General features: G+C 38.7%; 1 protein-coding gene across 1 annotated transcript in view; it reads left to right on the top strand.

The window, feature by feature from the left end:
* The window catches only part of LOC108697181 (methylated-DNA--protein-cysteine methyltransferase), a 105,366-nt gene that overhangs the window by 52,690 nt on the left and 25,873 nt on the right, over positions 1 to 26,803 (top strand). The window contains exon 3 of the mRNA XM_018227105.2: positions 11,255 to 11,394. Within this exon, the coding sequence (XP_018082594.1) occupies positions 11,255 to 11,394 (140 nt within the window). The remainder of the gene's footprint in view (positions 1 to 11,254; positions 11,395 to 26,803) is intronic.

Below are 26,803 nucleotides of genomic sequence, written 5' to 3'. Positions count from 1 at the left end.
ATGTATAAAAGCTCTGGCTTGAGTTATATACAAACACCAATGCTCATATGTATATTTATAGTGATAGTGGCCATGACCTTTGGCCATGAAATTTGCCTGTTTTGTGATGCCAGTTGCTGTATGATACATAACAAAATGTTAGCGCCGAAGTCCTGTGCAAACTCAGAGTTGATAAATGTTGTCTTTTCCCCTCTCTAGTGGCCTTGTTTATATAAACAAAGGGTAACTTTGACTTTTTGCATATTAACATCCTGTTCCTAACGGCAGCGCAAGTCACTATATGCGGTTATTGCTTTATTTTCAGTTTAAGGGACAAATATCATTTGAACGGTCAATTTGTGCTTAAAAAGGTTTCACACAATGGGCCAGATTCAATTCCGTGAGAAAAAGGTTTATCACAGGAAAACTCTTGAACGCGCTTCAATTTGAGATGCAATTCAATTCAGAAAAACGTATCACATGAAAACTCTATTGAAGTCTATGGGAAAAAAACTGGATCTGAATTCGGAGAAAATATTTTTCTCCTTGAATTGAATCTCATCCATGAGAAAGAAATATTTTTCTAGTATTTTCTGTTTTCTTAGTATTTCTGCATTTGACTTTCTAAAAACACAGAAATTACAGCTGATGACCGAGGCTGTCACTGCCCATTTTGATGTCCCAACTCTAGTGGTCCTATCATGGACACCCCTGCATCTTATAATAGGCTGTCACTCAGAATCATGAAAAAAAATGGAAGATATATAGTTGCCCACTTGACCCATCCTCGACCATTTCCAAACCCAACCTCTGCTCCACCAAACCCCCCATCCTTTTTGTGCCCATTAATGTTTATCTGTCCTTAGATGAAGTTTAACCAGGCAATGACCTTTAAATATCGAGGTTATAGCATTGACTTGTGCCAGTTAATCTATTGCCCCAGCTGGTTAAATACAGGTATGGGACCTGTTATCCAGAATGCTCTGGACCTGGGGTTTTATGGATAAGGGACCTTTCCGTTATTTGGATCTCCATACCTTACAAAAAATCATTTAAACATTAAATAAACCCAACAGGCTGGTTCTGCTTCCAATAAGGATTAATTATATCTTAGTTGGGATCAAGTACAAGGTATTGTTTTATTATTACAGAGAAAAAGGAAATCATTTTAAAAAATGGAATTATTTGATTAAAATGGAGTCTATGGGAGATGGCATTCCTGTAATTTTTTGGATAACGGGTTTCTGGATAACAGATCCCATACATGTACTTATATTTTCTGCCTGTTCAAAACATATTGCTTATTGGCCACTATTCATAATTGCAGTGAGGTGATTTAGCACCTGTGGGGGCTAAGTGCTAAAAGGAGCAAAGTATGTTATACCTATATCTAGTTGCCTATACCTGTATCATATATATACACCCTACTATATATAATGCAAATCCATTTCTGTTTTTAACTAGGTTTTTCTTTGATAAGGGCTTTAGCACACGGGCAGATTCGCGGGGAGATTTAGTCGCCTGGCGACTAATCGCCTCTTCTTTGGGGCGACAATCTCCCAGAACTGCCTCCCCCCTGCTAAAATGAAATATGAAATGCACTTGCGACTCTTCGATTTCCGAAGTTGCCTCACAAATTCAGAATTGCCCACTATTATTCAATGAATATTGCAGTTATTCTGTACTAAAAGAAACAGAATATAGTTTTTTTTTTCCACAACGATAACTACATTTTTTTTTTTTAGAATGCTGCTTTATTATTATTATTCTGGGGCTGAGTCACTAGAGCGTTGGCATCGGTTCCTGCTCTTCGTGAAACTCTTTACATTATACTTGTATCACACGCCGCAAATTGAACTGTTTTTCCTTCTAGCAATAATACATGTTGCAAATTAGAGTTAACAATGTTGATGTTGAAAGATATGGATATATCAAAGGGAAGGGCTTTTGAAGAAAGGATTAGTATGTATAGCCTGGACTATTAATAGTAAGCAAAGCTTCCTGCATTTTCTCACATGCAGAGTAACTTATCATCCTTGTATGCTGAAAGATCTTTTATTTTAATCACCTTGCTTTGTTCTGTTTGGCATTTGGACACCTAGATGCTTCTATTTCCATGTGTGTATATATATATATATCTATATATATATATATATATATATATATATATATATATATTAATATTATTAGATATGGAAGTTGCCTGTTTGTAACACTCACTGAACCCAGAGTAGAACATAGGGCCTATTTATTAAACCCTCAAAGTTTTACAAGGAAAACACATTTATTATTCTTTGAAGATGCTAAAAATTTGAATCTGAAAATACTCCAGCTAAAACCTGTCGAAATCATGTACTAGTTAATGGCAGGTGGTCCCTTTAACAAAAGTCGGGCGAAAAGAAAATAAAGTTGAGTTTTCGGAGTGAAAATTTCAACACGTCAAACAATTCTAATTGAGGCTAGATTTTGTCGCAACTTTTCCCTGCACTGATTTTTTTGAGAGCTTTTGTTTGGAAATTTAGGGGATTTGGGTTTGGGAGTTTGGTCAATAGTACTGTAGAAATCATATTTATGGCACAAGTGCAGAAATGGGTGCAAAAGTGAGTGCACATAAATGTTTTTTTTTTTTTTAAATAAGGGTTATGTGCCCATAAACATTCCTTAAAACTGCCAATGTGCTCCCTTCAGTCTGCTCCAATTAATTAAAAGTGCACAAATTGATGCAAGGGAACCCTAGAATGACTGGTTGCATTGCTGCATCAGTAACTAGGGACTATGGGAAAAATGGGAAGCTAATTATGCTATTAATGCCACACCCAGCAAACTTTGCATCTTTTAATATACATCCTAGATATCTTGCGTAGTGATGGGCGAATTTGCGCCGCCGTCTCGTTTTTGATGCCGGTGTCAGTTTTTAACGTTTTTTCCGACGCCGGCGACAATTTTTTGGCGAATCGAGCAAATTCGCAGCGAATTGGCGCCTGGCGAATACATTCGCCCATCACTAATCTTGAGAAAAGAAGACAAAGAAGGAATGTTCTGTGATCCCACTGACCTACGCCTTCAATACTGGTAACTTAGCAAATCACCTATGGAAGGTAATCCCTATTTATAATTTGGTTGGGCACATGATGCTGAACCTGGTGTATAAGTAAGCAGATACATATTCCCTTAGTTACCCCAGTTTCTTTGTTCCCTCCTATGAACCCCTTTATTTCCTTCTGTGCTTTCTTTCAGAAACATGCCTTCTGCTCTTGCTCAACTACATCAGTAAAGTTTTCTTTCGTTATTTCCAGGTCTGTTCTGGCCACAGCCCTTGTTCAACCAGCCGATTTCCACTTTAAACAAAGAAAAATCCCTTGCTCAAAGCATTGATGGTTCCCACAATTTCATTACCCCCCATTAAGCTACAGATTGAGCAAACTGATGTCTGATGTCACAGAACATTCATTTCGATGGAAAAACTATTACAATCTCTGTTTAAATGGTGGGTCATGATGAACCATCCAAGCCATGGACAGCTCTAAAACATTGAGGAAAGCTCATCAAATACAATACCATATGGAATTTACACAGTGATTTTTAAGATCAGTGTTCAGATAATACAAATCCCCAACACTTAATAATATAATCAGTGCTGGGATTACATTGTGCATAATTTTTCTCCAGCTATGTCCATAGCCAATAATTTTCTTTCCTTGAGTTTTTTTTTAAATCTGTTCTATTGCTATGTTAATTCGATTCAGCGATTTGGACATTTACTCTGTGCTTACAGTAATGCCCTTACTGGTGAATGATGTTTCTGGAGCCATTCCCTTGTTTCCTCTAACCGTTCCATGCTCCAGTTAAGTTTCCACAGACTTCTCATTTTATTCGTACAGGTTTCCTAAAGTCTGATTCCAAATCTCCTGCTGAGTCTTACCCCCCTTTTCAGTCCCCTCTGCAAAAAACATAAGAAGGAAAAATAGAGACCGATACTGGCTGTGCTCAATGACGTCTTTTCTTTAATATTAATAAAAAGAGAACCTCCAAATAAAAATCCTATCATGGAAGTCAATATATTCTGGCAATCATTAAAAAAAAAAGGCTAGTGCTAATTTAGCTGCCATGAAGAGGAAATAATTATGTAAAGTAACAACGTCCTTTCAAATAAGCTCTCTTGGAAAAGGAATCGCAGTAAACAAAATATGTTTGCCTAAAGAAATTCTCCCAGCAATCACGGAGTGGCACAAAACGTCGGTGCTAATGAACCCGATGCTTTTAATGTGGTTTCTCCAGTTAAATTGATTCATGAATTTTGAAGAGAACATTATCTAATGAATTTTCTTTGAATAGAAAGCAATTAAAAGGACAAATCATTCTGATTAACCCCACAGTCAACCTACTGCCACAAATGGTGCACGGCTTGAAATTATATCATATAAAAAAAAAAGTGGAACAGATTTGCTATCTTTTTTTTTTTTGCCCTCTACTAATCCATGTAAATTAATGAACAAAAAAGTTAATTTCTTTGGTGACCTTCTTCTAATATCACCTGGATTATGCTTATGTTTAATTTGCTTAATGTTATAATATTAAAGACTAAACATATTTTTTTCCAACAAAGTGATTATCATTCCCTACAGTCTCAAATAATTTCTCTCTCACTCTCTCTCTCTCTCTCTTTCTCTCTCTTTCTCTCTCTCTCTCTCTCTCTCTCTCTCTCTCTCTTTCTCTCTCTCTCTCTCTCTCTCTCTCTCTCTCAGTTGTTTTGCTGTGCCACGTCACCCCATTATAAGTTGGGTATATACCAGCAAATCTACCATGGCTACTGTGCAGGATGGCTTCACACACTGGTAGCCAAATCTTCCAGCCCTTATGAAATCTTTTGTCAGTTTTGGCCTACTGAGAAGCCTTTGTATAATGAGCTGCTCCTCATCACAAAGTCTAATTAAGGCTACAGCTGGGGAAGGGAGGGATTTGTTTATACAGAGTGCTTCTCTGTGGATTGGTGATTTGTTTGGTGGTGCTCATCCGAACAGGAAGAATTATGTGATATTTACTTTCAGGTTTGTCCGGTTTAGTGCATATTTCTTGTCAGTGACATAATTATGGGGTCTGGTATTTTTTACCACTGGTCTTCACCCCCCCCCCACAATGAAATCATATCTGGCCTGCAATTTTGCATGAGCCATCAGTCAGCAAAGGGCCCCCTACAAAAGAAGCAGACCCAGCCTTCCCCCTGCAGCCATGGGGTCTGTTTCCTCTGTAGTTATGCCACTGGACCCTGGAACGACAGACACCTGGACCTAGTGGTAGCTCCAGGCTTCCAAAAACTGGTTGTGTTTATATCAACACCAGACTTGCACCCGGAGAACGTGGGTCAACCTTTTAGAGCAATTGTGTCTGTTTTGACACATCTGATGTATTTGTGGTGGAAGCAACTTGGGGAACTATAGCAATTACACTGGAATTATGAGAGGAACTGCATTATGGGTAAACGTGTTAATGTGCACACTACATATGCCTTTGTAAATGACCCAACGTTTGGCACTAGAAGAAGCACAATACCCCAAAAAGGTGGCACGCAAAAAGACCAATTCATGTTTGTTGCCTTTGGAATCTTCTTAAGGGAGTTTCAGTACTGATGAACATGTGTTTAAAGGACATTAAATAATAAGCTACAAATACAATCTATAACCTGCTGTCTTCCAAACCCCAACACTACAAACAGCAGTAGATACCAACAACCCACTAACCAATCCATTAAAACAGTAAACTGGTGACTTTTGGGGAAACCTATTTAACACATTCTGTTTTTTTGTGCTTTAATCTATACTTTTCCACTTATCAACTGATTTCCAGGGCCCCCTCCTGAACTGCTGATTCAGTAACCACACAAATTCCCTAATGAAAATACAAGAGTGCTGAGGTCATCAACCCACAAGGCAGCCTAGTGCTGACACCAGTAAAAGGGTGGGGGGAAATAAAGGAAGATATTTTGTTCTTTTCCTTTTATAATTTAACGTGAACGGTTTACCTGGTAAAAAGCAGTAATGCCGATAGTAAATGGTCATTATGTGAATAATATCAATTTTACAGTGTGAAGGCATAGCAAAATACTCTGCTTGAGATTAATAAGAAAGTTTATTATTTCATTGTAATTCTCCTTTGTGTTCTTAAAGAGATATTGACACCAGAAATTATGCTTTTTTTTTACATCTATCATAATATTGGCTTTGCATGCTACTTATAATTTTTACAAAGTCTGCGAGCACTCCAAGTCCACACAGGAAGTTAAAATCAAGAATTTATTTCAACAGGTTAAAAACAAAACAACTGACGCGTTTCGTATCCACGATGTCATAGGCAAAGCTTTTTGCCAGCATAGATATTCATCTGTAGTAAACGCAGTTCTGTGGTGGCCTTCACCGAACCATCTCTAAGTTCTCGTTGTTTATCTAAGGCTTGGATGTCATTTTATCAAGCATGTGATGGTAGGACTTTGGCATGTCCCTTATTAACCAATTCATCCACGCAAAGGCCTAGCAACAAAGGGCTAAAGAGGAGTGGACTTGAAGATGGAATATGGTTGGAGAGCAGGTGGCTTACTATGCAGTGTTGCATACTATATACCAACAGGCAGAATGGCTCAACCATAGTTTTGGTTAGGTATGTGCACTTGAAGGAGGGATCCAACCATAATAAAAAAGGATGTCCATGTGTAAAATAAAATAATACAAGAATTCCCATTGGGAGGAAGCACACCAGACACTTGGCTTTGCCTTTTAGAACATTTATTCCAGCAGAGTTGGCACAAGCTTTCGGGTCCACCCCTTCCTCAGGTGCAATGAGGAAGGGGTTGACCCTGAAAGCTTGTGCCAACTCTGCTGGAATAAATGCTCTAAAAGGCAAAGCCAAGTGTCTGGTGTGCTTCCTCCTTATGGGAATTCTTGTTTGAAAAATTGGCTTGGAAGTAGCTGGAGGAGTTGAATGCACCCTATGGAAAGAAAGTAAGTGGTGTGCCAAAGAAAATGTGTTTTGGTAAAATAAAATAATCAAATTCCAGTCCTTGGTCAGGGCCCCCTTAGCTAAGAACCAGTTTACAGATATAGGGGAACATTAGTTTATCAGTCTTTTAGCAGTAATGGACCCTCCCCTGTAACTGCCCCAAGCCTCCCCAGGTGCACCCTGAGAATTTGTGATCATTGAGTAAACATAGGTGTGGGAGATATATAGTACAAAGATTGTTGATCAAAATCTAAATTGCATCATAACCTTTCTTCTCAATAAGCTGAGACGATTCTACAACACGATACAATGTAAACAAAGTAGATTGAAACTGAAACATACGCCAGCTAGGATTAGGAAAAGTGACTTTGCTATAAGTATAATACTTTAAAACCCAAAACTCTAATTTTCCCAACAGTGGGAGTAGCATGATTTATTTTCCTGTAGGATAAATCATTTAATATCATTAAAATGTATCCACTTTAAAAGCTTAACTTCTAATTATTTCATTTCACCAGATGATCAACCAACACAGCTGTCTTGATGATTGAAGTGAAAATTTCAAAATATACCACACCAAATCAATCTTTTAGCCTAATGTCTTTAAATGTCTTTGATATGATATATTTTTTACTATACCATTATTTTAGCTGTCATAGACTTTTTATAATAGACATAGTTCATTTTTGTGGAAGAACAAAGGCCAGATGATCAGTTTTAGAAGTAAATACCCTTGCTTTTTTAAAAGGATTTCCCAATTCACTAGTGCTAAAACTATTTATGTTATTTTGTTTACATAGCAAAACCCAAATAAGAATGTAGAATTCTTCTTTTCGGAAAATGTGTAACCGCTAAAAAAAATGGAATGTTTCGTTAGGGAATACATTAAGAAAATAAACATTGTGGGTCAATTATCCCAGGCTCCAGGGTGAAGACATTTTTTTTCAGTTTATTGAGCAACAAAATGTTGATATGCCTGCAAACCACAGTTATGTCAATGTTGAGAAAGAAAAAAAATGAATGAAAATCATATATTTATAATAGAAATTATATTATATTTTGTCATTTTCAGGTGGAGCAAAGTTTGGTTCTGCAGTGGGGAAGTTTACTTGAATGTTATGCGCATCCATTTCTCACCTGTATGTACTTACCATTTAGCTCATGGTCATACAGTGTTTACCATCTGCAGGATGGGCCGTAAGTGGATAGGGAGCAGTCGGTCATAAAAATGCAGATATGACATCTGATCAACAATGAAGAAGACAGCTGCTAACCAGTGGGTGAAACAAACCCTTCTTATTGCTTGAGGGCACCATGGGATCATGTCTGAATTTTATATATGTGAAAAGATCATGCTTCCAATGTATTTGTGGACCCTAAAATGATGTTGCTGTCAGAGTTGCTTTTAGTTATGTCACTGTCACTACTCATGTAAAGTTAGCAAATTAGCAGTGACAAAAAAGATAGCAAATACTGCCCTCATTACACTTGAGGTTTGTGCCGTGTGAGCCTTCTGTGTTGTTTGGGGTTGCTCTCAGTGCCCTCGCCCAATTGCACCCCCAGCTTCCCCGGTAGTTCCGTCACTGGTTGCTGTTGGCATATACAATTATTATATGTCATTGGTTCCCTTAGTCATGTCTATTGGGACCAGGACCGCCATCAGAAATCACAGGGCCACGTACAACAACATTTTCTGGCCTCCGCACAACAGTGGCCCTGCTCCAGACTCCACACACCCTCAAACCACAGTAAAACATGTAAACTGAAGTAAAAGTTAAACCAAACATACTGTAAGCATAAACGCTAAAACTCATTGGTGGCCAAGGTTCCCTCCACCAAGTTAAAAAAATGGTAGTCAGGGCCCACCCATAAAACTTAAAAAAAAGCTTCACTGGTGGCCAGGGCCCCCCTACAAGTTAAAAAACCCATTTGTGGCTAGTCCCCCCTAAAAAAAAAATTTTGGTGGTCAGGGGCCCCCCTTACAAGTAAAACAAAAGCATTGGTGGTCAGTGCCAATATAAAATTTAAAACAACACTGGTGGCCAGTGGTTTAATTAAAATAAAAAAAACACTGGTGTTCAGTGGAATTTACCTTAGATTCTCCTTCCTTGTCCTAGCCAATGGCAGCTTCTTTGGCTCCTTTCAGAGCTTCGGGTCTTTCTGCCACTTTGGGTCTTTCCACTGCCGCCGCTTTGAGTCTTCCTGCCGTTGCCACTTCGGGTTTTTCCACCGCTGCTGCCGATTTGGGTCTTAACGCTGCCCACTTCGGGTCTTATCTCTGCCCCTTCCTTCGCTGCTTCGGGTCTTCGCAGTTTGCACACTCTTTTAACCTTAGATTTTGCCGGGCTTGGGACAACTGTCCCTGTTGTGCCCCCCTGATGGCGGGCCCTGATTGGGACTATTGGGCAGTGCGAACTTGACCTGCTTGAGTTTGTCTCTGGAAATCTACTTTCACTTTCCAACTTCTGCCTGTTATTTGACTTCACTCCTGCCTGCCCAGACTTCTTCCTGGTTCTAGACTTAAGGTGACCATACATTGGCCAATAAAAGCTGCCAATGGTCTGATTTGGCAGCTTATTGAGGCACTCAAATGGGCCTTCCTGACCGATATCTGTCTGATAATCAGCCAGATGTCGAACATTTCAAAATCCCATTGAGTGAGGAGCTGATAGAGAGCTCAACTTGATGGCCTCTTTCCCATCAATAGGATCCTCAAATTGGGCATATCTGGGAAAGAACCACTCATTTTGGAAACCTCACCAAAGGAGTGGATCTTGAAGTGTATGGACAGCTTTCCTGCCTGCTGTCTGCTGAAACCTCTGCCTGGTTTTGACTTTGCTCCATCCTGGACCACTGCCTGTTACCTAATTCCACTCCTACCCCCTTTCTGCCTAGGCCCCTGCAAGATTCAAGATTGTGTCCACCCTGTCACCTTCCTGTCCTGACTTCTGTGAATTTGCTGACTACTGCTGCATTAGCGCTTCTACCACATTCATTTCTATCCTAGCCTTGCATTGAGTGAAGGGTGTAGGTGGTGCTACTTCTCTTCAGTCAGAATCCAAGAAATCCCATGCATGGCTGCAATGTGTATGTTTATTTTCTAGTATTACCATTCCCTTACTGGTTTGCTCACCTTAAAAAGAACAGTACAAGTACAGAACTAGCTGCCAGGATAAAGCTAAGATTACTGGGGGAGCTTCTGTATAAAACACACTATATTGTGTACTAATTAAAACCCAGGCCTACTATAAGAGTAGAAGTTGCTGACTTCACAAGGCTCATTTATTAATCAATCTAGGAGAATTACATTTTGCAAATTTAGCAAAATTGTTTTGCAACAGTCACTGACAATCTGTCAATAGCTTTCAACGCACTCTTGAGTGTTTGAATTCCCTTATCATTTTCTATTATTGTATCCTTTTGTATTTATAGTCAGATGATATTACACTTTCACCACCCTTAGAAATATTCTATTCATTTAGGTAAACTGTTCATATTGACTGTGAGTTCTTATTTTTTGGGAGTGAGTTATTTTGCATCATAAAAATTAGAGGTACAGATACTCATTTAACATCACAAGCTGCACTTATATAACACAAAAAATATGTTAGAATACAGAGTGACCATTGAGTATACAGCCTAATGTTCTGTCCGTTGTAGTGTATGTCAGAGATAATTACTTCACTGGGTCATTCATGTCATAAAGTTTTCCAGCCAAGGACCTTGTGCCCCTTACTTACACAACTCATATTATAAAACAGTTGGGTGTCTGTCCTTTTCACATTCTCACTCATTCCTACCTCTCATTTGCTCTACCTGGTCAATGTACATAATGACAAGCCATTCAGATGCTGACGCATGTTAATGATTTATGAAGCATGTTTGATGAAATTGCAAAATGAACTAAGTTGTGGCGGTCACTGGTGCATCCTATTCATGAACTGCTCTGATACAGACATGCACCACTTCATATTTTAAAATAACCAAGGTTTATATCATAATGTATCGCAGCTATTTCTCTAATAAAGGGGTAAATGTCTTTCTCTGCATGTGACAAAGGGATGACATTAGATATGAAATACTTGGGTTCTTTTTCAGTTTCTTTGGAGGGTCCATGCACAAAGAGAACATAAACCTTCATGATTGTGTTATTATGCTACTCTGCATTACTCTTGATATATTGAGATGAAATATCTCTGGCATCTTGACTTCCTGCAACTGCATTTCATCCATAACATTAACGAACAAGCATTGTTAATTGTTTGAACGATTTCTTCCCCAACAGACTCATTCACTAAAGCTGCATTGATGGCACTATTGAAGAAGGTGAAATTTGGAGAAACTGTGTCCTACAAGGAATTAGCTGTCATGGCGGGGAATGAGAAAGCCGCGAGGGCTGTGGGAGGAGCGATGAGGAGTAATCCGGTAAGAAAATGTGTATTCCTAAAGGCTGAATTATGGAAACAGGTTCTACACTGCACCAGTAGTGTTATCCATATCAACCTACCAGATATTTGCCTTCATTCTCTAACTAGCAATAGACTGTTCAAAGCTCATCCCAATTGGTTACCATTGCCAACTACAGTTGTGCAATTTAGCACCTATACTAGTAGAGAGCCCCGCTGTGTATTTGCTATGAATGTTTGATCACACATCTTTTACATGTACAATAACACAGGCATTACTCTCTCATACAAACAGATGTCTTCCATTTGAATTACTCACCTAGGGCTACCATACTCAGCAGTTATAGTGAATAAATATAAACTCCTCACTATTCCATATGGCATTCTCTTAATCTGCTTGATTACTCCTACACATGCCCTACAAACAATTGGTTCTCTCTCTTTTGTGCTCTGGGAGTAGCCATGTTGTTCATTTAATTGGTTGGACTAATTGCAGTTCATATAACATCATTCAGCCAGACCATGCTCAAGGGATTACATTATGGAGAGCACTTATTAATATAGATTACCAGCAATTATTACTCTAAAATATTGTTGAGGCCTTACCAACTGGAGGTCTGTGGGCTGGTTGGGGCCTTCCAAGATATATTTTGTATCCTCCCCAGTCTGCCCAAAGCTTTTTTGAGTTATTTGTGTTGCATTGTCATGTTACGATAATCAGACCCCTGGACATTTAGTATTTAGGTTTATGAACCTACTGTATGGGAAAAAAATAAATATATAAATATATACTGTATATATATTTTAAGTTTCAAGATTTACAGTATATTTTCATCTGTTTCAGTCTAAATTCATTACTGCTCTTGTGCTGCTCATGACATTGTCAACAGATGAACAAAACATTTTTTAAAAACCCATTAGTACAGCCAACCACATTCAACATTTAGACACAGTTTTGACCCGCCTGCAGACTCTTCTGTGTCCCGGTTTACAGGTGTCTCTCTAGCATGACACTCAAAACAAAGAATACAATGAAATATTTTCTCCATCTGGATATAAAGCAGTCAATACTATTTAATAACAATTGTTAAAAGACCACTATATCTTGATAATACACAAAAAGCCATGAATATCCTGTGAACTACATCCTTATAAATGGCTCTTAGGGGGTTATTTGCTAAACTCCGAATGCAAAAATCACGGAAAATTTGTGATTTTTTTTATAAAATCGGACTATTAAAATAATCACAAATTTTTCAGAATTTATTAAACCCCGATGGAAAAGTCCAAATCCATCGTCTCAGACCCCCTAAGAGCCATTTATATGTTGAATGTGGTTGAATATGAACTGTATTAAATCACCCTGTATCATGGGTTCTTAAAAATGTTTTGTTTCTCTGTAGTGATGGGCGAATTTATTCGCCATGCACGGATTTGCTGCGAATTTGCATGATTTGCCGTCGGCGAAAAAAATTCGCGAAACGCCCGCAAAAATTTGCTGTCAAAAGCGGATGCCAGCGTTGAAATAACAGGCGCCAGCATCAAAAACGAGATGCCGAGCACCATTTCGCAAATTTTTCGCCATTTCACGGGAAATTCGGGAATTTTTCGGCCAAGAGAAACAGCGCAAATTCGCCCATCACTATTCCTCTGTTAACAATGTCATGAGCAGCACAAGAGCAGTAATTAATTTAGACTGGAACAGATGAAAATATACTGTAAATCCTGAAATGAATATATTTTTTTTTCAGCCTGTAGTTTTCTTTTCCCAAAATGCATTTCTGTTTTTTTTCATTCCACGCAATTCCAATTTTAGTAACGTTTTGCAGAAAAAAAGGCAAGGGGAAAACAATTTACATGCAGAATGTAGCAGTACTGCTTGTCAATACGTAACGTAATTACGTCACCAGCATACAACGTCATAAATACGTATATGCGAAATCCATCTCACGAGAGTTTGGCTGCCATGTTGAAAATACGCAGAGTATTTCAGCAAAGTGTATTTCCAAACCTGTGGATCCCATAGAGTTCAATGTGGTGTTTCCTTGGCGTATTGGCGATTCTGCTAAAAAACCGCAAATACTGGCATCTTGAGGTGGATGTTGGCTTGCAAGCGCCGCATGGGAATTGCTATAGTGCGTATTCCATTATTTTCAACAGGGCTTCATTTTGTGCATATTTATGCTTGGCTGTACGTTTTAAATAAAGCAACGTAAAAACGCCACGTGTGACCTTCCCATTAGCGTATGAAAAGTAGAACAAAGATCTGGCTTTGTTGAGCCTGCTGTTAACCAAGGACCTACCACCAGATCCAGACTGGAATTCAAAACATGCCTTGGCATTTCAAGTACACAGAAGCCCAAACAACCTCCTAAATTGTAACTGTCTGTGGCATCTTACAGCAGCTCCATTGCCATTTCTCAGAATCTACAGATTGCCCATTAAGGCCTGTTAAGCAAGTTGGCCAACACTGGGAAATGTACGTGAACAACTACTTTTTAAATTACTGAACATTGTTTATTTAGAATAATTAGTTGGATCATATTACAATGAAATACACCCACACATATATTTTTATACACACAAACATATGGGGCCGATTCACTAACTTCGAGTGAAGGATTCAAAGTTAAAAAACTTCGAATTTCAAAGTTTTTTTAGGGCTACTTTGACCATCGAATGGGCTACTTCGACTACGACTTCGAATCGAAGGATTCGAACTAAAAATCGTTCGACCATTCGACCATTCGACCATTCGATAGTCGAAGTACTGTCTCTTTAAAAAAAACTTCGACCCCCCTAGTTCGCCATCTAAAAGCTACTGAACTCAATGTTAGCCTATGGGGAAGGTCCCCATAGGCTTGGCTAACTTTTTTTGATCGAAGGATATTCCTTCGATCGTTGGATTTAAATCCTTCGAATCGTTAGATTCGAAGGATTTTATCGTTCGATCGAAGGAATAATCCTTCGATCGTTCGATCGTACTATTTGCTCTAAATCCTTTGACTTCGATAATCGAAGTCGAAGGATTTTAATTCCTAGTCGAATATCGAGGGTTAATTAACCCTCGATATTCGACCCTTAGTGAATCGGCCCCATATGTATATATATATATATACAGTATATATATATATATATATATATATATATATATATATATATATATATAGATATATATATATATATATATATATATATATATATATCGATAGAGACATTTTTTGACATGCAGCTATTTTGGTTGTATTTATTTTTCTATTCCTGACTTGTTCTCTTTGCTGCTTTCCTTGCTAGCTCCTCCCTTAGCCGCCCCCCCCGTGTCAAAACCACATTCCTTCCCAATTATTTTAATTGTTGACAGATTTCACTCACACGTTTCCAAAGTTTTCAGCCTGATTCTGATTTCTCAACAAAAGTAAAACTTGGCTGTACATGGGTGGCGATTTAATGACTACACTGTCCATTTTACATTTGTGACTCACTGAGGAATTTTGGCACCGACCTGACCCACATAACCAGAGTGGGAAAATTTAAGTCTACTGGGCAGATTACAGCAGAGAAGCATAAAGACTTTGGAGACGTGCCATGCATGTTTTACAAAGGAGCCATGCATATGTTCGTGTATGGAAAGTGCATCGCATCTAACGAAGGATTAAAATTAAAAGTGTCTGCGCCAGCATGTTGCAAGTGGCAGGGCTCAGCAATGTAACACCATGGCCATCGTTATTAAAACATCTTTCAATAAAAGCAAACTGTCAGCAAGAAAAATAATAGCTCACTTTTAGAAGAGAAGGAGAAGGCTGAAAGGCACAGCCGAAATGAAAGAACCTAATGTGTTTAGAACATAAGTTAATGTAACAATTTACATTTTAAAAAAAGTAATTAAAATATCCTGTTTTCATGCGAAATACAATTCCCAGACTTTTTTTTCTGTATCTGCAGCCTAATGGTCAGGAGGACAATTGCATGTTTATTTTATCTATAGCCAGGCTTTGGACACCAATATTTATGACATATAAGGGTGATAGTCTGCATGACTATAGTAAGCACATTGAGGTTCATCAATACGTAAACAGGTATGCCAAGGGTTTACCTTTCCTAGTTGCTGCTCTTCTTTTGCCCAGTATACCTAACTGATCATGAGATTTACATTACTTTGATTAAACAAGATGTTAAAGGGATACTGTCATGGGAAAAAAAACATTTTTCAAAACTCATCAGTTAATAGGGCTGCTCCAGCAGAATTCTGCACTGAAATCCATTTCTCAAAAGAGCAAACAGATTTTTTTATATTCAATTTTGAAATCTGACATGGGGCTAGACATTTTGTCAATTTCCCAGCTGCCCCTGGTCATGTGACTTGTGCCTGCACTTTAGGAGAGAAATGCTTTCTGGCCGGCTGCTGTTTTTCCTTCTCAATGTAACTGAATGTGTCCCAGTGAGACATGGGTTTTTACTATTGAATGTTGTTCTTAGATCTACCAGGCAGCTGTTATCTTGTGTTAGGGAGCTGTTATCTGGTAACCTTCCCATTGTTCTTTTGTTTGGCTGCTGGGGGGGAAGGGAGGGGGTGATATCACTCCGACTTGCAGTACAGCAGTAAAGAGTGATTGAAGTTTATCAGAGCACAAGTCACATGACTTGGGGCAGCTGGGAAATTGACAATATGTCTAGCCCCATGTCAGATTTCAAAATTGAATATAAAAAAAACTGTTTGCTCTTTTGAGAAATGGATTTCAGTGCAGAATTCTGCTGGAGCAGCACTATTAACCGATTAATTTTGGAAAAATGTCCCTTTAAGTTTAGCTGGTTGGAAGGTTGAAAAAATCCCACCAGACTGGGTCAGACTGGGCTGGTGGGACACTGGGAAAAAACCTGGTGGGCCTCGCTCCTCATGGGCACTGTCGACCCAGACCTGACTGCCACGACCTTTAATCTGATCACAGTAAAAGCTCCATTCAAGGTTGTGGCGATGGGTATGCCTTGTGGACGAGCTCAGTAGTGTTGTGGGGGATAGTTCCTGAGGTAGCAGTCCTGGTGGAACCCAGACATTCCAGTCTGATGCTGCCATCAGACTTGAACTGCATTAAGCTATACATTCAGCCATTTTGTAACAGATGGAGCACAGCCCATTATGTGATCAAATCATTGGTCGGGGGTACACTCTTCACATTTCGGGGGTACACTCTTCACATTTCTGCTCATTGAGCAACCTTGCCAAACAAACAGATCTGTTTATGTGTGTACAGAAATGGGACCTGTTATCCAGAATGCTTGGAACCTGGGGTTTTCTGGATACTGGCTCTTTCTGTAATTTGGATCTTCATACCTTAACTCTACTAGAAAATCATGTAAACATTAAATAAACCCAATAGGCTGGTTTCGCTTCCAATAAGGATTAATTATATCTTAGTTGTGATCAAGTACAAGCTACTGTTTTATTATTAGAGACAAAAGGGAAAGACTTTTTTTAAAATTTGGATAAAATGAAGTCTAGGATAGATGGCCTTTCTGTAATTCGGAGCGTTCTGGATAACGGGTTTCCGGATAACGAATCCCATACCTGTATCTAGTTAGACTCTTCTTCAGAGTAATTTTAATATTGAATTCCACTCTAATCCACCAAACAGTAAGTACTCGACCTGCTGCAACCTTTAGCAATCAAGCAGAAATAAAATATGATCAAACAAGTATGAGCAAATTGTTACTGTGGGCATCTGCTCTTATTGAAGTGACTTTCCACACTACTTATGCATAGTGATGGGCGAATTTATTCGCCAGGCGCGAATTTGCACGATTCGCCGCCAGCGAATAAATTCGCGAAACGCTCGCGAAAATTCGCCCGAAAAATTTGCCGGCGTCAAAAACGGGCGCCGGCAAATTCGCCAATCACTACTTATGCATTATTATTCCATGGATATGGAGCATTCAGGTGTTGTTATGCTTGATTCTGCTGCTATGAGTTCCACTAATCCAAAAAGTTCAATATTTTCCTTTTGTGGGGCCATTGATACCCACAGGGTTAAACTAAGCCCAATAGGTTGCACATTTAAATAGAAACGTACCTTGAAGTGTGTTGAAATGTTTTGCCATAATATCACAGTATAAATAAAACATTTCTGTTTTATAGTGTTAGTGAGTTTCCGCTGCAGACTGAAAGTAGGGGAATCTGCAAAATCCCCTTTTCCCACCTAAAGCAGCTCTGAATTCTGTAATATAGTATATAAACAAACGGTGGAATTATATTAGTGAACACAAATTTTTTTATACTACCACCGAGGGATAGAAAAATAACGGAAATAAGATTGACCATAGCCTGCTCCCTATCCTTACTCTAAGAGACCGACGCTTAAAAAACAAATTGCTCAGGCTTTACTGTGCTATTTTCATTTCTGCTAACAGGAGAGCTGAGCTGTTCACACCACAAGCCGCTGTTCCTCTAGTTTGGATGCTGCTTCTCTCCTGCAGCCTCAGGGCAAAGTTAGGTACATTTCTAGCAGACAGCAATTACATATTCCTTTTGCAATAAACTACATTGTTATTCTGCAAGAACTGTCTCCTGTTGGTTTGCATTATATTTTCCTGTAATATTCTATACTTGATAATGCTAGAAATACAAACGTATGTAGTATTCAAATCGACCCCACAGCGGCATTTTTTTTTCCAGTCTAATCCATGCTTGTATTTCTCTATTCGAGGAGAGCACATTCAAACCTAAAGCTTAGGGAGAAAGGAATCGGCGTTGGCATGTCCTTGGACCTATTTGATTTTGTACTGTTTATAGTGTGGGACTGAGCCATATTATTACTTTTTTATATTATATATTTTGATATATTTCATAGACACACTCATTTCAAAAATTAAAAAAATGTATTTTAAAAAAATTATTTACTTTAGTTTATAGGACAAGGAAAGGCAAAAACATAAAATCCCATTTTTACTTTCTTTAATGAAAAAGAAACCTATCTCCAATATACTTTAATTAAAACATGTGTACCGTTTTTATAAGAAACCTGACTGTATGCAGTGAAATTCTCCCTTCATTTACAGCTGTAGATAGGAATTGTCAGATGGTCCCTAACTGCTGAGCAGGGAAAGAATCATACTTATGAACAGCGGGGGGAGCCCCCGCCTTACTTCCCAGCCATGCAGAACTCAAGCAGCTTTGTTTATGATGATCCCTAAGCAGCCCAGACCACACTGAGCATGTGCAGGGTCAGGGTCAGGCAAAGATATTTAACAAAGTTACAAGATGACAGCCCCCTGTGGCCAACTTTGAAAGCATAAATTATTTGTTTGATTAGGCTTGTGGTGCAGTAAGTTCATGTTTATGTTTAGTATACAAAATACAGCATTTCTAGCCTTATTCTATTTTAGACTTTCCTTGTCCTTTAATACATTTGTAATAAATATGTCCAACACAATCATATAAACACTGTAGGGGGCATTTGCCACCACAAGTCTCGTAGCAGGGCTGAAAAATTGCTGAGCAAAAAAATTCCATTCATTAAACTTATTTGTGTAAGCGTGCACTTCTTGCACTTCTATATAGTTGTACTAGGCACCACTCGTTCTTTCCCTTCTCCTGTTTCAAATTTTGGGCATTTGAATCCTGGAGCTACCACCACCTCTGAAGCAGGTGGTAGTTTCAGGGTTCCCACAATGACCTGCAATGATTGCCATTGTTCCCAAAAAAAAAAAAAATAGGGAGCATGTCACTTGGATTCTGAACACCAGAAATAATACCTGCCGGATTTGGGAAATTTTCTGTGCAATTGCATCCCATTCACATCAAAATGCAAGCGCAATTATACTGGAATTAAAATTGCACTAGGCCCACTGCACTTGAAGACATAAATGCCCCCTAGTATCTCATGTTCTGTTCAAACCTTATCGTTGACTTGGTCCAACAGAACATCTACTGGATGGCCCAATCTTTATCGGGTCCTGTACTACTCTTCTTTTTCAGAAATTGTCATATATTTAATACTTTCTGCATATTTTTATGCCAAAATGCCATTTCTCCTTCAAAACTGGTCCATTTTCTCATTCGTTTTACTTATTTTGAGCTCCGACTGGAAAGATCTTGTGAATCTATATTTCTCTATTTTTCTCCTGAAGAACTTCCCTCCTGTGTATACTCTCTTAAACACTTGTACGTTTGGCTGTTTACTATTTTCACACTTCTTTGGCATGTAGACAAGCAAGAAGAGCAATTCTTTCTTTCTTTAACTTGAGGGTCATTTTACTTATGTGATATTTGCAGCTGTTGGCTGTGATAACAAAACAAAAGTACAAAGGTATTAGAGCTGGGTTCTGTGATCTTCTTTTATGTTTGAGTGATGTTATAATGCCTGTCTGTTTATAGCGGTCTGTTCATTAGGGAAAACAAAACAAGGCCATTACTATAGGCAATTCATAATTATTCTCTTTAGTATTGGTTGTTGCAATAATTATTGAGAATATTACAATTCTCTACAGATGTAGAGGGAACTTTGAATGAATAAGGCTGGTTTTTAATCAATTACAATGCAAGAGATAAGTAAATATGATTAGTTGATTTGATAAGTTTTATGTAGCAGATGGAGGAAGGATTGCCTTACAGTCTTCATTAGACTTGGATAGCAAAAATGTTATAAACGTTAATATCTGTTACAAAATGGATGGTTTACATATAAATCCTGATGATCACAGTCTTGTTGACACAGCAATGGACATTATATTGAGGGTAATTATGTAATAGAAGTCACAAAGGGGCCCATTCACCAAGCTCGGGTGAATGAATAGAGGGAAAAAAAGCTTGAATTTCGAGTAGTTTTTAGTGCGCCTGAGTAGAATCATTCGAATAGATTGAGCGCAAAAACGCTGCGACTATTCGCCATTCGATAGTCGAAGTACTGGATCGAGCGCAAAAATGCTGCGACTATTCGCCCATTCGATAGTCGAAGTACTGTCTCTTTTAAAAATACTTCGACTGCCTACATCGCCACCTAAAACCTACCGAATTACTTTAAAAGCCTATGGGAAAGTCCCATAGGCTTGTTTTCCAAGTTTTTGATCGAATAAAAAGGCATTCGATCGAATGAAAATCCTTCGAGCGAATATTCGACCTATTCGCCTGGCAAATATTCACCAATTCGACAGCGCGTAAATTCGCCCGAATTGCCTATTCGATTCTATTCCCCAGTCGAATGTCGAGGGATTTAACCCCTCGAAATTCGACCCTTGATACATCTGCCCCAAGTGTGTCTAGAAAATTGTTCTGTTACCCCATATACAGAAGACTTATTTTTCGCTCCACTTTACGACACTTGTAACAATGAACCTTCCCATGCGTTGTGTTCTCCCCGCAATCCGGTAACTAAGTAATTTAATAATACCAATTCATTCCAGGACTCTTTCCAATTTGGATAAATCAGAATCTCCCACGTGTAAGAAATGTATTCACTGCGAGAGGTCCAGCCACCCTAGATTATTTAATTAATTACAAACTTCTGTCTTTGCTTTGTTACACGGTGCTGGAGCCAACGCATCCCTGATTCAGTAAACCAGACCCTTATCGAGAAATGGCGTATTAAAGAGGCTATACCCCATTGAAAGCTATCACATTCGTATACAGACATATCAATTCTCCCAAGCAATTATCAGACCTTCAATACATCATGGGAGAAAGAATTAGGAAAAACTTTTTTTTTAATTAATGTAGGGCCCTATAGGGATACAGGCCCTATAGAGATAATCTTTTCACCATTTCCTTGGGTTATTGGGTAGAATCCATGTTACAGAATAACCTTTACAGTGATAGGCTGAGAGATTTGATGACACTGCTCTGACTCACTCCTATATAGTGTGTGCAGGGAGTGGCCTCTTCCTCTTTTGCCTCTGGATGTGATTCCAGCTGGATGTGCTCAGGGGGACTGAGTGCAATAGGCCCAGAAGAAGTCATGTGTCCAAGTGGGGGACCAGGTAACCCCGTGAATGAGGAACAGATATACTAGGGCAGACTTGTTATAGTCTCTCTAGGAGAGAAAGGCAGAGAGGATAGAGAGAAAGAGCAGCTGAAGCTCCAACAAGGATTTGCAGTAAGGGAGGAGCTTCCCAGAGGCTCTGTGTGTTGCCTCCAGTCAGGGACCTCAGTGAAGAGGGACTGTAGGGTAGAAGCTGCTTTCCTGACAACTTCCAGGAGGGAAAGGTTGTACTGCATTTGCCTGTGTACTCTCTGTGTGAGCCTGCCTTTGATCTGTGTGAACTCTCAATATGCTGTTTTCCTCAAGCTCCTGCGTGAGTATTAAACCTGTGCTCATTTGCCCTTTTTGGCATAATAAACCGTTCCTGATTGTTAAGAACCTCCTGGCGCCCAAGTTGTTTTTGTATGCACAGTAGCCTGGGGGGGATGTAGTTGCACTACACCATAGAGGGAACACTTCCACTTAGCGAAGGCCCTGCCCTGGGTGTAAGTCGCGTGTAACCCATGCTCTAGTGTTCTAGCTGGTGAATTAACCCCGGGTTATTTCCCAATAGGTGTTACATTAAATTATGCAAGAAATTAAGGAGAAGCTCGAATAATACTATCTTACTTGAAGCGGACTACAAAGTACTTTTTAGGTGTTACCTCACATCCAATAAATTAGCACTTATATACCCAGAGCTTAAGGATAGTTCTCCACACCAGGAACTATGGTCCACATATGGTTTTGTTGTCCTCAAGCATCTAGATATTGGATACAGGTGTATAATTTGATATTTGTGATTTGTGGGGGCACATTTACTTAGAATAGAATAAAAAAAACTTCGAATTTCGAATGATTTTTTGGCTACCTCGACCATTGACTTCGACTTCGAACTAAAAATCATTCGACTATTCGACCATTCGATAGTTGAAGTACTGTCTCTTTAAAAAAAATTCGACCCCCTACTTCGCCAAGTAAAACCTACCGAACCTCAATGTTATCCTATGGGGAAGGTCCCCATAGACTTTCTAACAAATTTTTGGTCGAAGGAAAATCGTTCGATCGATGGATTAAAATCCTTCGAATCGTTCGATTCAAAGGATTTAATCATTCAATCGAACGATTTTTCCTTCGATTGTTCGATCAAAGGAATTGCGGTAAATCCTTCGACTTCGATATTCGAAGTCGAAGGATTTAACTTTGACAGTCGAATATCGAGGGTTAATTAACCCTCGATATTCGACCCTAAGTAAATGTGCCCCTAAATGATAATTTACAGAAATATCCATATGCTACATTGATGGTAGCACCACCACAAGGTGCGACTTACGCACAAAAGTGATTAATGAACCAAATATTTTTAGCTGCTAGAAAATGTTGGATCTTCACATGAATATGGTTAAAAATGACATAGTTTACATACTGAACGTATTACTATCATTAAGTTTCAGCTTGTCAATAGCAGCAATGATCCAGGACTTCAAACTTGTCACAGGGGGTCACCATCTTGGAAAGTGTCTGTGACACTCACATGCTCAGTGGGCTCTGATTGGCTGTTGAGAAGCTAAACTTAGGGCTCGTCACTAATTATCCAGCAGAAAATGAGCTTCCCCTGTAATATAAACTGATGCTACAGGTTTGCTGATTATTAAATTCTGATGCTAATTGCACTGGTTTCTGTGCTGCCATGTAGTAATTATCTGTATTAATTACTAATCAGCCTTATATTGTGACATTTCTATTCTATGTGTACTGTATATTGTGAGTGGGTCCCTAAGTTCAGTAAGTGACAGCAGCACAGAGCATGTGCAGTGAATCAGCAGAAAAGAAGATGGGGAGCTACTGGGGCATCTTTGGAGGCACAGACCTTCCTTGTCTGGTTGTCTTGGTCTGGCACAGAAGCACAAAACATAATGTACAGCATTTCTAGCCTACTTCTTTAGTTATGCATTAGATAAGCTGTTTTAGCAACCTTGGCAAATGAGCAAATCATTGGTTAAAATAGCCAACAAATTGTTTGGCTGGCCACCAATGAGATTACATGGAAACCCACTCCAGACCCATTGGATTTTCAAAGCTTCCTGACTAATATCTGGCAGACCCCCAGCCAGATATCCCTTAGTAAGGAAAGCACGTTGACCCCATTCACCATCTGGTTGAGAGTGGCTAAGTTGGCAGGCAATAGCATACAATGTGTGTCCAGCTTTAGGCATTCTTCATAAATTTTAATAGAATAGTTAAAACAGAAGGTTCTCTTTTATTTTATTTGCACTTAACAGTACGGTAGCTTCTATACATGGTTATATATGAAAAGATTCAGTGAATAAATGCTTTCTTTACACAGTAAGCTATATTATGATCCTTTATAGACTGTTACAGGAAATTGAAAGAAACCCCCCTGTTTATTAATAGGCTATGGTTTACCTTAATAGTCCAAGGAAGTGTAAATGTCAGTGCTATTTCTCTTTAAAATAATTTTATTTTCTCATGATTTATTGGCACCAATATATGGATTGAAAGTTGTACAGATGACTTGGAGGATGGGATGTTAGGAGTATTGATTGGTTGTCCTTGATGTGTCCATCCTGCTTTTTCTTGCAGGGTGCACGATATTAAGCACTTCATACAATAAGAGACATGTGTCTGCTTGTCCTTCACCAGGAACCTGATATTATTGTTAAAAAAACTTTTTTTCTATGAATCATTAATGAATTTCACCGCACAACAACAATCAAATACAAATATCTGCTGGTATAGGTGTTGCAAAATGATTGAAAAATAGTAATAAAACAGCATTCAACAATTACCGATATCTTTTCATAGAGTTTGTATAAAGCATTGTTCTCGCTATAATTATTTTCTTTATAAATTGGACTACAATTAACTTTTGTTTTTTGGCTATTGTGTTGTAACAGAGTGATTGATTTTCTTTTTTAGCTGTTATCAGGCTTTATTTCCAATAATAGAGCTTACAGGATAAAGCTGCGAACCAAAGATGACCATTTTAGGGATAACCTCAAAGGTAATGTTTTTAGGTCATGTGATTCTGCATACACCAAGCTGACTTCATTAAACCAGTCAAATGAGCTCTGTAACATGCCCGTTTAGATATAAATATATATTTGTAAGAGGCTATTTTACCTATTTAGAAAAAAAATTGTGTGTTATAGCTGCCCATTGTTAGAAAAAAGCACAAGGTAAGAGGGCTTTTAACTGGAAACTGTACATATAGTTTAGAGCAGTTGTTACGCCATTTCCTCCTTAACCATAAACAACCCACCTACTTGCAATGCTGCAACTAGTGATGGGCGAATTTGCGGCGAAATTTGCGAAACGGCGACAAATTTGCAAAACGGCGCCAGCGTCTCGTTTTTTGACGCAAGCGTCCATTTTAGACGGTTTTTTTCTGACGCCGGCAAATTTTTGCCAGCCAATTTTCGTGGGCGTTTCGCGAATTTCGCACAAATTTGCAGCGAATTTGCGCCTGCTGAATAAATTCGCCCATCACTAGCTGCAACCAGAATTGGATTATTTCCGCCTTTTTTTTTACATTGCGTCTACAAAAAATGGACATTATAGAAAAGTATATTATATAGCAAGTGAGTCTAAGCAATGCCTTCTCCTCACACTTCTCAGTATAATTACTTATGTTTTCCATGATCATAGTATGTTAAATATACCAAATTGACACATTTATATAAAATAGGCAAAACAAAACTTTGTTGGTAAGTCCGCACATGTCCTAAGCATGGGCAAAGTAGTTATTAATGAAACTAAAATGAGTGTTGTCTTGATGATGCTGGAAAATTAACCAGAAGTGATTTACACCCTAAGGGGCAGATTTACTAAGCGAATGGTTTGAATTTAAAAAAGTTCGAATTTCGAAGTAAATTTTTGGGTACTTCGACCATCGAATAGGCTATATTCGACCATTCGACTTCGATTCGAACGATTCGAAGTAAAAATCGCTCTACTTTTTGACCATTCGATAATCAAAGTACTGTCTCTTTAAAAAAAACTTCGACTTCATACTTTGCCAAATTAAAGCTACTGAAGTGCAATTTTAGCCTATGGGGACCTCCCAGAGCACTTTTCTATGTTTTTTTTTTGGTTGAATAAAAATCCTTCGATCGATCGCTAAATTGAATCGAACGATTTCTATTCGATCGTTCGAACGCTAAATTCGGTGAAAAATCCTTTGACTTCAATATTCGAAGTCTAAGGATTTCAATTAGAGGGTCAAATTTTTTTAACTTCAAAATTCGACCCTTAGTAAATCTGCCCCTAAGTCATAAAGAAGTAGGGATGCACCAAATCCAGGATTCGGTTCAGGATTCGGCCAGGATTTGGGGTTTTTCCAGCAGGATTCGGAAGAATTCTTTTACCTGGCCGAATCCTAATTTGCATATGGAAATTAGGATTTGGATTCAGGTTCGATATTTGGCCGAATCTTTCGCTAAGGATTCTGGGATCCGAATTCAAAATAGTGGGTTTGTTGCATCCCTATAAAGAAGACATATAGGTGGTCATTTATCAACACTGGGCAAATTTGCCCATGGGCATTAACCCATGGCAACCAATCAAATTGCTGCATTCATTGTTCTACTTGCAGCTGGCTTTAAAAAGCTACTCACTGAGTGGTTGCTATAGGTAACTGCCCATGGGGAAATTTGCCCAGTGTTGATAAATGAGCCCCATACTGTTTAACATCATCAATAATCTGGCCAGTCTTGTAAAACAGTCAGTTCATCATCAATATGGACTAACTTCAGAAATCTTTAGCTACCAGGAGCAAAGAGAGTGAGCTACATATAAGAGATTATTGCAAGCACTAAGGATGTCCATGAAGGTGCACAGAATAAAATGAATCAAATTCTTAACCTAAATTCTAAGACATCAAAGATATTCGGGGGGAAATTTTGACTGAGAATGTTTAAAATTAGACAATTATATTTTTAATATTGATAGGTCTGTACTAGTGACGGGCGGATTTATCCCACTTCTGCGAAACGCCAATTTTGATGCGTGTCAATTCTGACTCCGGAATTAAAGTCAATGGGCATCCAAATAATGTTGACACGTGACGGTTTTCAATTTTCTGATGCACGTCCACAATTTTTTGACGCTGGTGACAGGGAAATTTGCCGCAAGTTTGTCTGCCAGATTTATTCGCCCATCACTAGTCTGTACTGGTATGTGTATGGATATATACTGTGGGTGATTTGGAGGGGGCTATTTGGGCTATTATTATATAGTTGATTATATAGTTGGCTTATTTTCTTTCTACAACCCAAATTAACTATGTAGTGAACATGCCTATGTTATTGGCCACATTGTCTGGCTTTCATGTTTATCAGCCCACAAGGCATTTCTGAAATCTGACAAACCAGCCTGCTGATCAGGCAATCAGATTACATGGAAGTGCACAACCCAAATCACTTATTCAGGGGTCATGCACACAAGGTAAAACATATGGAA

The sequence above is a fragment of the Xenopus laevis genome, chromosome 7S (genome assembly GCF_017654675.1).
Source record: "Xenopus laevis strain J_2021 chromosome 7S, Xenopus_laevis_v10.1, whole genome shotgun sequence".
NCBI classification, from domain to species: domain Eukaryota; kingdom Metazoa; phylum Chordata; class Amphibia; order Anura; family Pipidae; genus Xenopus; species Xenopus laevis.
Note: the sequence above shows the minus strand (reverse complement) of the source record. Positions and strands in the feature narration are given on the sequence as shown.